Genomic DNA, 11407 nt, shown 5'->3' with positions numbered 1-11407 from the left:
TTGATGATATCAGTATATGTATACATTATTATTGTTGTCATAGCTTTTAGCATTCATTTCATAGACTGATTTTGTATTACGTCATAAATATTTAAATATATAACCGTTGCAAAAACCGTTGGAAGTGGTATACTGATGCTCTGTTCTCATATAGGTGAGGAAAATTTAGTTTTTGAACAAGAAAACGTTTAATAATTTTTATTATACAATATAAAACGATCATAATATTGCAGGTTATCTGTTCACACTTATCTGGATCGTTTATTTGGATCGTTATCGTTAATGTTACCCGAATTTACCGTCACGTACGTTGTGTTCTGGTCCTTCAGACACGGCGGGAAAGGATTTCCAGAGCAAGTTAAAGTTATCGCATTGGACTAAAACTATGTGTGTGTGTGTGTGTGTGTGTGTGTGTGTGTGTGTGTGTGTGTGTGTGTGTGTGTGTGTGTTGACAATAAACAGCACAAAAGCAAAACATTTTTTAAAATTTTAATTTAATGTAGTAGGTTTTTTTTTCTTCAGTAATGGATTGTTTCCTTACTGTTGATTGGGACAAGCAATATTTCATGGCTTTATATCTTCATCCTCAGCATAAGAATGACTAATATGCTTCCATCCTTGTGCTTGAGAATGACTTTTAAATGTATTGGCTCTACTTGTCTGTGATTATGTGGTCTAAGGGAAGCAAGCATACAGTAAATAAAGACCAATGTAGTTCAATACATTTTCTTGTTTTTAACAATAACTAATTGTGGTAAACAGGAATTATATGCAAGCCACCCTGATACTCTAAAAGCATAGATGGAGAAGTGAGATTGTAAGAGCACTCATACACAACCAAATCAGGTAAATCAGGTAAATTAGGTAAACCAGGTAAATCATTAAAATGCTCTACTGATATCACTGCACTTGAATTGTACCAACGAGAGAAAGAATCTATTTTGAAAGCAAACCTGTCTGATGAAAAAATAATGTCTTTATATCTTACATTGAAATCAGTATAACTTGGCTGAGTCAGGAATATGTCTACGGCAGCCATGATGGTGCTCAGGGGAACAAGATCAGTTTTACCATGAGCAGTGTGATTTATTGCAAGGTCATAATCTCTGCCAGCAATTAATGTATAGTTTGAATTAATTTCTAGCAAAGAATACATCCGGTCAAGTTCTCCCTCCACGGTCAGCTGGTCATCAATGTTAAAACACAGCTTGGAATATGTAAAGCCAATGCATCCATTTCCAGTGGTCTTCAGACTGGATTTCAGACCATCACCCTTCACAGAGATGTTAGCTTCATTATCCAATGTTCCATTCATTGTGACACCATCAGGAGATGTAGAATTGGAGGTGATTTGGCTTACAGACTCAAAGGTGAAATAGGAAAGAGTTGCATCCAGCTTCAAGGTATTCTTAGCATCTCCGTGTCCAGCCGCCTCTGAGTCTGACTGATTGAAGGTGTACTTGATTGTCAAGTTTGATTCTGCCTTTGGATGGACCTTGGTGTCAGCGGAAAGTTGATGCGCGGCATTAACAGTGAAGCCTGTTGTGTGAATCTTAGCAACAGTGTCCACAGATAACACAGCCTCAAAGTTGTCTTCCAGAGTCACAATGCTGTTATGATTGCTCTCAATGTGAGCATTCTCCATAGACAAAGAAGAAGCCAGTTTCAGTCCACTTTTTGCGGTCAGGCTAGTGGATCCATCAAGCTTCGAATTCAATTCCTGAAACACAGAATCAGTTGTGGCACTAACATGCATCAAGCAATCATTTGGATAAATACCTGTATTTGCACTAATGTTGACAATAGATGACTTTAAAGACACCTTAGAGACCATGTTGCCCAGTAAAAAAGCAAACCCACTCTTCTGGTAGATGAATTCGGCATTTAGCTCAATGGGTTGGTCATGATTCAGTTTCAGCTTTTTGACAGCTGGAATCTTGAAAATGGTTGGCACAAACATTTCTGCAGCATTTAAGAACTCAAAGCTGGCCACACTGTTCCCAACAGTGTAAAGACCCATCTCTGCTTCGTTATTGTTGGCTGTGAACTTATGGCTGTAGTTGAAATGGTCGAAAGAGGCAACTGCCACAGTGCTAAATTCTTGTAGGTCAGGGTTGAAAATAAAAGTGTAGTCATTCTGGAGATCAACAGTTGTTAACAAAGACTCATAGAGTTTGATCTTGGCATTACCCTTGTTCTGAAAGTGAATATCAACCGTGCAAGGACGAGTCATGATGTTAGCAGTGTTAGAGAGGACACCGCTGACAGGTCCAACAAGCTCAGTGTCATGGGCTGCTTTGATTTCTATACTCAAATCACTGAAGCAAGCCTTTCCTGAAGCAACCAGCAAACTGTTCTCGATAAATGGCGACTCTGATTCAACACGAGCATTAAATTCAATGTGGCTTAGGGCAACAGCATCAGCGTTCACCTTCATTTTCATCTGCAAATGTGCGCTGTCAGTGCGGCCTGTGAAAGTCAGCTTGGCCGTGCTAAGGCCCATGTTAAAATGCAGGTCACTCTTAAGGGTGCCTTCTTCAGAGAAGTCTTCAAGAGTAAATTTGCTAGATCCTGAATTTTTTACTGTCAGGGTGATTTCAGCTCCATCCTGGAAAGCTATAGCGTTCTGAACCAGGGTTACTTCACCAGACAAAGACTGTGAGGGGATTTTCACCTGGTGTTTGTATAAAGTCTCAAGAGAGAAAGATGAAGAACTAGCGTTGTTAAAAGAAGAGCCATTCAATGTTGATAAAGCCTGTTGGTCTAAAGTCAAATAAACGTGTGTTAACTTGAGAGTTTCAGACACTGTAACAGGACTCATCTCAAGCATAGATATCTGTGCAGTGGAATCTAGATTGTAATTCAATATGTCATGTGTCTGGGAGGTGCCTTTAGAGTGAACAAAAGCTGTGAACAGAGGGTGTCTCTCTGAGGCGTTCTTGAACTCTGCAGAGGTTCTGACGTTGTATACAGGGCTGCTGAATGTGACCTCACCATATAGCTTTCCAAAAGATGGCATTAGAAGAGCTGTTGAAACTGGAGGAATCTGAAGAGCAACGGCAGGATGGAAGATCTCATTCAGCTTTGTGTAACTTCGGGTGGTGATCGAGCTAAGAAATATTTTAACCTTCTCGGTGATGGAAACTATCGAAGAACTAATGTGCTTTGGTACTACATTTTCAGTTAATTCCAATGCCTCACTGAAACGGTTGCCTAAATCTCTCACTAGCTTCACAAGTGCATCAATCCGAGAGTCCACCAGATTTTCCAGCTTTAATGCAAAGTCCTGGAATAGAGTTATCAAGGTATGTTTCAGCTGCACAGCTCTGCTCTCAAAGTTTGAATTAGACACAAAGTCACTAACATGCTGGGATAAGATTTCAATTTTGGAAGCAATCCCTTCTCTGTTGATGTAATTCCTCAGGGTTTCTCCCATGCTTGCAAGTGTTATTCTGATGTTGTCAGGAACTAGAAGCAAACCATCAATGAAAGGCAAGCTAATTAAATGTCTGTCATTGCTTTTGTCATACTTTAGCGAGCCAGAGACTCTGAAGTCCTGGTAAGCAGTATTGGCGGTGTTTAACACATTGGTTTGCACAGTTCCAGACCCTTCCAGGCCAAAACGTGCTGGGGTATTGTAACCGTTGATTTCCTGATTGATGGCATGGTTGTTCACTCCAGCCTTAACTGTCACTTTAGTCTTTTGTTCAGATGGGATCAGCAGAGTGTCAGACTGGCTCTCAAAACGTGATTTGATGTTGACACTGTCTATGTCAAGGAGCGTTGAGATTGTGAATTCATGAGTATGAGCAAATGATTGTGGTTCTACTTCCAGGAGGACTTTTGCATTAAAGTCACAATTAACATGTCCATACAAGTATATGTCATTATCACCATTAGCATAGCCATCAAATTTAAAACTGAATGGAATAGTTGTACCATAAGTATTGGTTTCCACACGTAGCACAATGGAGTCGAAACGTAGATGATTCTTGATCCTGCCGGAAAGTCCAGCCATCTCTATGTCAGTATTTTGGATAATGCGTGTTCCCATGATATTTCCAATTGTTTTGCACCTAGCAGTGACATTTAGATCTTTATAGTTGATCTCAAAGGTCTGTTTGAGCTCCTCCATAGTAAATGCGCTTTGGAGTGAGGTTGTGCCACTGGTGGTCAGGCCGTCCATATTGAGGTTCAGATTGGCTTTGTGTGCAGCTGTGTGTCCCATAAGTTTAGCAGAGGCATCACTGTGAATAGCTAGACCATTGATATCAAATACTCCTGCAATCAGGGAATGGATACGTTCTTCAGAGATGTCAGTAGAGGTTTCAATCTTAGCACTGACTGCTTCAGCACCAGCTCTGGTCTCAACCATGTTTTGGATCTTCAGGCCAAAAGCTTGTGTTTTTGTTTGAGAATTTAGAGCAAGCTGAAATTCCTTGAAGGTGATATTAGCAGTGTTTGTTAGATGGTCATCAGATGCTGTAGTGTTGGATTGAATTACCAGTCCTCCATTGGCAAAAGCTAAAGCAAAGGAGTTTCGAGCTTGAAGAAGAGTTGAGTCTACTTTCAATGAAGAATCAATCTTTGCTTCTTGTCTGGATGGGAGTAGAGAGACTGACTGGGTAAGGACTCCAGAACCATTGACTGAACCAGCCTCGAAGGATCCTTCCAGGTTTCCATCTCCAGAGATCTCCTCATTATCAACTTCAAAAGCTCCACTATGCTCAACTGAAATCTGTACTCCAAAATGGCTAATTACGTCAAGCTTGCTTTTGGATTTCACACTGAGTTTTTCAGCAAGTTTTACTTCCTCCTCAGCTGTGATGGTGGCTTCAAAAATCTTGTGGCGAACCACTGTTTTTACTTTTTTCATTAGAGAATTGGCAGATGTGGGCTCAACAAGAGCAGATCCTGTGCAATAAATGAAAATGAATCAATCAAAATGCAATCATTCAAATCAAGTGCATAAAATACTTTTTTTTTTTTACCTTCAACCTTTAGGGATAGGAGGTCAACAGGACTTGTTCCTGTAACTTCAAACTTAGCAGAATAATGTAGGTCTGCAGAAGGATCTCTGGCAACAGACAAGGCTGTTTCTAAGTTGTAGAAGTTGCTGCTTAGTTTTCCGGACATTTCTGTCATGTTAAGAGTCGGCACAGACAGCAACACACTCATAGGAATGGAGACCTCTGGAAGAATAATGCTAGTAGCTTCAATTTCCAGATCAAGATGAGGTATAATCAGATTTGGGGTGGAGATAGACGTCGGAAAGTTTAGATCTCTAGTGGATTTTCCACCCAAGGGCAAGGGAAGAGTGATGGTATAGTAAGGATGGCCAAAGAGATAATGAGCAGACATCTCTCTGTTTAAAAACATGTAATGTACATTTTAACTACAGTTTAACCGTTTCGTATTGCGTGCAGAAGGTTCACCATATTAGAGACGTTAACTCACACATTCAGGAACAGTCTTTCAGGAATAGCGAAAACAGGCAAAGCAGGAACGCCCAAATACTGCACAATTGGAATATCAACAATGTCAGTTTATTTAATTAAAAACATTTCCTTTGTCAAAAGGTGCTGAAAAAAAAATGGAGTTCATTAACTTACCGCAGCTGACTTTGCCAGGATATCACGGAATTGTTTTTCACTCTGGGCAATCTGGCCATCAATAAAGCTATCGACGATGGTTTCAGTAGCGTTGATGTTGGGAATGATTCTTTGAATCTCAGAATTGACATGAGACTTTAATTCAGCCTCAATCTTCTCGTTCTCTGAGATTAAAGAGATATTTGATCATTTGATTTGCTCAAAATCGTGTATTAAATAATTACACATACAAATGCCCAATACATACCCAATTTCAGGATGAGTGTTTGAACAGAAGTCGTCTCAGGGAGTTTTAGGTCACTCTTAAGTTCCAATGTCAACTTCTCATCGTGCTTTAGTTTTGCAGAAACTTTAGAATAAAGCTGAAGAGGGGCAATGAGCAACTCTGATGAAACAGTGTGTTGCTTTCTTTTTAACATTACTGTATTTGTGGCCTCAAAGGGTGTTCCTGATAGTAATCAAATGACAAAAAGACAGTTATCTTAAAGGCAGATTTTCTTTTTCCAGGTGTTCAAGCAAATAATTAGTAGTCTGTGTTGTACCTTCAGCCTTTATTCTCAAAGTGACTTTGTCTGAATCATCTTCATGGGTGTAGCTGATGGTGGCAGTATACTCGGTGACCTCTACCGATGGGTAGAGTGTAACACTAAATCTAAACACAGATGCAGGGGGGATGAAAAATACTGTCCTAGGAATAATTTGATTTAAATATCAGTATAAAGATGATTTTTATTACCTCATATCACTATTGAGTGGAAGAAAAGGGACGGCATCAACAGGATACTTAAGGACTGTACAGTGCTTCCATCCAGGGAAAACAGGAGCACATACTTCCGCATTAAAATACTCGCCAGTGGCATTAATGGGCAAAATCATGGCACCAACAACTGACACCAGAGAACTGCTATATATGAAGAACAATAAAAATGTATTTAAAATACCTATTTGAATTGTTTTAATGCCAGTTTTCTTTTCTCCATTTCAAGTCAAGATTTCTTACGTCACACTGATTAACTCAGTTGGCTCTCGAGGAACTGGAATGGAAAGCTTGAGCTGGTTGTTGGTCAAAGAGAGCTTTGCTCTAAGGCCACTCTCATGATAGATGTTAGTGTGCATCTCCAGACCGGAGAGAATGTAGTCTGGGAAGTGAGTCCCAATCTCAGTCACAAACTCAATGCCAGTAGACAGCGTCAATGCAAATTCCTTCTGTGGTGTAGTCATGTTAATTAATTTTTGTATAATAGCAGAAATGAAAGATAAATATTGCGTTGGACTCACCATGCCTGGACTAAAGCTCAATCCTCCTTTGATTCCAGGTGTAAAGGTACCAGACAGAGCAACTCTCAATGGAAAGCCAGCGCCGGTGGGCAGAAAGAACTCATTATCCATGAAGATGTAGTGAAGGAAAAGCTCATTGTCCACACTTGAAAGCAGTCTTTTAGCAAACTGTTTTAAAAATATAAGTCACATTGACTGTGTAAGTAATTGCATTCATAAATATGGTTGGAAAAGCTATACTCACATCAGTGGGGATCATCTTAAGGAGATCATGAATCATCTTGCCATCTTTTGCATTGAGATAGCCAAGTTCAGCACCCAGAAGCCTGAGGTACACCATCGCTTCAGGGCTATCCTGGGCCTTCAAGTTTTCAAGAAGCTTGTTGACATTATCACGGATTTCGTTGACTATATTTTGAATAGCCTACAGCAAAAAGAAAATGGAGATTGGAATCCTGCTATGAAGAAATATGTCCATTTACTACATGTAATACCTGTCTCTTTTTCCTTTCATTCCTCATGATTGGCAGCATGTTGTCCAAGACCTCGATGAGTTGGGCGGGCATATTGTCGGTGGCGTATAAAGTGGTCTTCATGACAGTGTCTGGGAAGAATCCATCATCACCAAAGAGGGCCTCCACAATAGGCTCAAAGCCCTTACCCTCCATGCCAATCTGAAAACAAGAATAAAACCCCATTGCATTCATACCTAACACATCAAATAAATGCCAGACTTGCATTGGACTCTGTACCTCAAAGAAGTCCATATCAAATCCAAAAGCATTCAAGGTCATCTCCAGCATAAGCTCCCTTGGCAGTTCGTTGGGAGATTCAAAGATCATATTTCCCTCTAAAGATCCAAGTCTATAGTATCGAGAGAGTTTGGTGGGTTCCATGATCATTAAAATTTCATTACCTTGAAAGGCCTCTCGAACCTTCCACCTCAGGCTAGGGAGTAAAAATAACAAGATTACATTTTTGTCATGATTCTGCCTTCATGTCCTGACTTTTCTCTAGTCTTGAGGCAGGATCATGGCAGACCCGTGTTTTGTGTACAAGCACATGGCCTTGTCTTTGGGCCATGTGCTTGTGTTGTCTCGTTCCCTTGCCCCGCCCCCTTGTTAACCTAGTCTTGTCGTGATTGCCGTATCTGTGCCACCTGTTGTGTCTTAATTAGTTATCCTATTTAGATCCCCTAGTGTGCTCTGTCTTTTGTCTGGTTCATTGCGATTGTTCCACATTGTGTTACGTGTTACGTGTTACGTGTTACGTGTTACGTGTTACGTGTTACGTGTTACGTGTTACGTGTTACGTGTTACGTGTTACGTGTTACGTGTTACGTGTTCCCACATGTTCCCGTGATATATTGTTACTCGGTGTTGCACTTGGAAGAAGACGTTGTGAGACCTGTTATTGTTTATTTGTAGTTAGTGTTCTTGTGTTTCGAGTCTTTGTTTATCGTGTCTTGTTAAGTTATTTAGTATCTACCCTAGTCATTGTTTTCCCCTTCGTGGGTTTTGTTTTCCCCTTTTGTGTTAACAAATCCTGTGTTTGGTACATCCTGTCTGCACTTGAGTTCCTCCTTACCCCTCCATATAACAATTTTCTTCTGAAAAGTTGATAAGTTATTCATATTCATCCTCCATACTTACTCCAGAGTCTCTGGTGCTGTAGAGCTCAAGATGTTGGTGATATGAGAGATGATGAAGCTCTTGGCCTGATGGTTTTCCTCAACATGGACAGCTGCTGCCAACTGAGCCAGTTCAGCAGGTGTAGGGTTCTTCATCAAGATCAGGTAGGCAGCAACACGCTTCTGTACGGATGCATCTCTGTCTAGAACAGCATGCATGAGCACCTCACGACCCTATTAAAAGGCATGAAATTATCTTTAGACTGACTTTAGGATAGCCAAGAGCTGTGGGCATATTTACTAGCTCACCTCCTCAGGTACAGTAATCTGTCTGTAGACCTGGATGGCAGCATGCTGAACTGAAATGGATGCAGTCGGATGGTTGATGCATTTAATAACAGCAGAATGCAAAGCAGGGCGTGCAGCTCCCAATGCAACCACCATGTTGCCAATGACCTGGAAGATGATGCTTAGCCGTAGAGTCTGAAGTTTAATAAGCGTGTATGAATTTGTGTGAACATACCCTTAGAGAAAGAAAGACGTGTTCCTGGTCACCTGTGCAATCAACAATCTGTTCAAGGGCATAATCAGCCACTGCTTGGATCTCATTGGTGACTCCATCGGTCTCATAGAGCCTTAGGTCACACAGAGAACACAATATGTTCTTTTGATCAAATAGTGATAATTCTACATACTACGCACACGTATGCAAAACATGGATGAGAGTCAGTGGGAAAAATCAGATAGTTGTCTGAAAATGTCTTTTCACATGGTTGCAAATTAAGGTGCACCACATTAATGTATTTGGCAGATGCTTTTATCCATTGCACTCAAGATTTACTTTTTATCAGTTTATGCATTCCCTGGAAAGTTGAACCCAAGACCTTGGAACCATCCTCTTCTTTCTGAGCTACACAGAACTACCAGTTGGTTAAATCTAAGTCATATGTAAGTTGATTTACTTTTACCTTAATCTAGAGACATGTCCCTTACCTTCTCACAGCTTGGCTGAGAGCATAGTATATGGGCTTGGTCGGCTTGAACTTTGCCATCGCCAACATTTCCTTCACAAGGACTCGCGAGGACTGGGGTATCATTCCCATCCCGTACACGGCAGCGTCGATCTCAACTGACGACCTGTCAAAGGTCCTGAAAATCTGCATGATAGCACTGTTGCATTCTGGGGTGCCGCATTGTAGCAAAACCTGGTACGTCAAAAACCGAGAGATCTCCAGGGCCTCAGGAACAATGGCTGTCAAGGTTTCAGCTTCCATCTTGCGGATCACAGCTATAAGCTTGTGGGCCAAGTGGGCTCTCTTGCGTCCATCGTTGGTCTTGGAAAGGCTCGAAAGTTCCCTCAGAACAGCAAGAGCAGCGTCTTTATCCTGGATGGGGCTCATGTCAACACTGCGGTCAAGATGGAGGGGTTTCATATTGGCCACATCTGGAGGCATAACAACACGTTTTGCATTTGGTTTGACATTACAAGCATGTTATGAACATTGACAACAAAAATCGTTATCTTACTGTGTTCAAAGACTTTGTCATTGTACTCAGCAACTCCTACAAGATTCAAGGCCTGTTTACCAGTATTGGTCACTCCATTTCTTCCCCTAGTCAAAGCCATAGAGACAAACATCAGAAGTGCATTACCATCCAACTACATTGACATAATCAAGCAATTAACGTTTATGCATTTGGGAGATTGCATTGCATTTGCATTTAAGGTGTGCATGTGTAACGGAGGCCAGCGAGTAGTGCTGTGCAGGTAAACCTCACTCCCCGATCTCAAGAGACGCACTAGCGACAGACACTAGTGGCTGTAGCCATTTAGCCTCCTTGTTAGTGCGTCCGCCTCCCATGCCGGAAGACCCGGGTTCGAGCCCCGCTCGGAGCGTCAGAGAGGACCCGGGTGAGAGGGGTTACATTGGTGCCGTGACCCGGATGGGATTGAGGTTTAGGGGGGTGAGTGTAACGGAGGCCAGCGAGTAGTGCTGTGCAGGTAAACCTCACTCCCCGATCTCAAGAGACGCACTAGCGACAGACGCTAGTGGCTGTGGCCATTTAGCCTCCTTGTTAGTGCGTCCGCCTCCCATGCCGGAAGACCCGGGTTCGAGCCCCGCTCGGAGCGTCAGAGAGGACCCGGGTGAGAGGGGTTACATTGGTGCCGTGACCCGGATGGGATTGAGGTTTAGGGGGGTGAGTGTAACGGAGGCCAGCGAGTGGTGCTGTGCAGGTAAACCTCACTCCCCGATCTCAAGAGACGCACTAGCGACAGACGCTAGTGGCTGTAGCCATTTAGCCTCCTTGTTAGTGTGTCCGCCCTCCCATGCTGGAAGACCCGGGTTCAAGCCCCGCTCGGAGCGTCAGAGAGGACCGGGTGAGAGGGGTTACACATGTTACCACTTCATGCATTCCCTGGGAATCAAATCCATGCTCTGCACTTTTTTACTAACTTGTATGAGAAAGGAACAAGGACATGTTTTTCAGTGCAACTTCCAGAGGTCATGTGGTGCTGCTCATTGTCAAACTTGTAGTTGCAGGTCTGGTTGCTCCACATCAGTTGAGCAAGAGAATGGTGCTTTGAAAGAGAGAAAGATAAACATTGGAAATCTCACTCAAACTGGGATTTTACACAAAACTTAAACCTAAAACTAAGAATTCACCAAGCCGGTGATGAGGGCCAAGGGACTGGTGTGGTCCTTGTTTGGCCTGAACTTGTCACATTTGGACAGGTCTCTGTTTAGGGTGACTTCAGTGTCGATGTCTTCTCTGGTTTTCACGACGTAGTCAGTCTCACACAGGCCATAGATGGAGGGCTGGAATGGAAACATCAATATCAGAGGAAGAGTTGGTGTGACCATCTTTCTCTTTCAAGAGTGAAGTT

At 42.1% G+C, this 11407-nt stretch overlaps 1 protein-coding gene across 1 annotated transcript; it reads right to left on the bottom strand.

Moving 5' to 3' along the window:
* Window positions 1-503: 503 nt before the first annotated feature.
* Window positions 504-11407, bottom strand: LOC113094159 (apolipoprotein B-100-like). The gene is made up of 19 exons (XM_026259818.1): window positions 11187-11407; window positions 10977-11101; window positions 10048-10133; window positions 9514-9964; window positions 9044-9155; window positions 8830-8976; window positions 8543-8754; window positions 7643-7838; window positions 7385-7564; window positions 7135-7314; window positions 6891-7058; window positions 6613-6818; window positions 6349-6516; window positions 6155-6264; window positions 5860-6060; window positions 5613-5776; window positions 5458-5516; window positions 4992-5365; window positions 504-4914 (listed from the first exon to the last, which is right to left on the bottom strand). The coding sequence occupies exons 1-19, from the start codon at window positions 11382-11384 to the stop codon at window positions 746-748; spliced, it is 7506 nt and encodes a 2501-aa protein (XP_026115603.1). The 5' UTR covers window positions 11385-11407; the 3' UTR covers window positions 504-745.

The sequence above is a fragment of the Carassius auratus genome, unplaced genomic scaffold (genome assembly GCF_003368295.1).
Source record: "Carassius auratus strain Wakin unplaced genomic scaffold, ASM336829v1 scaf_tig00215265, whole genome shotgun sequence".
NCBI classification, from domain to species: domain Eukaryota; kingdom Metazoa; phylum Chordata; class Actinopteri; order Cypriniformes; family Cyprinidae; genus Carassius; species Carassius auratus.
Note: the sequence above shows the minus strand (reverse complement) of the source record. Positions and strands in the feature narration are given on the sequence as shown.

What these genes read in the sequence shown, in the direction of transcription:
- LOC113094159 (XM_026259818.1), bottom strand. Translation starts at nt 11,384, where the DNA reads ATGGTCACACCAACTCTTCCTCTGATATTGATGTTTCCATTCCAGCCC. An exon ending in TTGATATGGACTTCTTTGAG is followed by an intron (nt 7,565 to 7,642) that starts GTACAGAGTCCA and finishes TCTTGTTTTCAG; the next exon opens with ATTGGCATGGAGGGTAAGGG. An exon ending in GAAAGACTGTTCCTGAATGT is followed by an intron (nt 5,366 to 5,457) that starts GTGAGTTAACGT and finishes GTTTTTAAACAG; the next exon opens with AGAGATGTCTGCTCATTATC.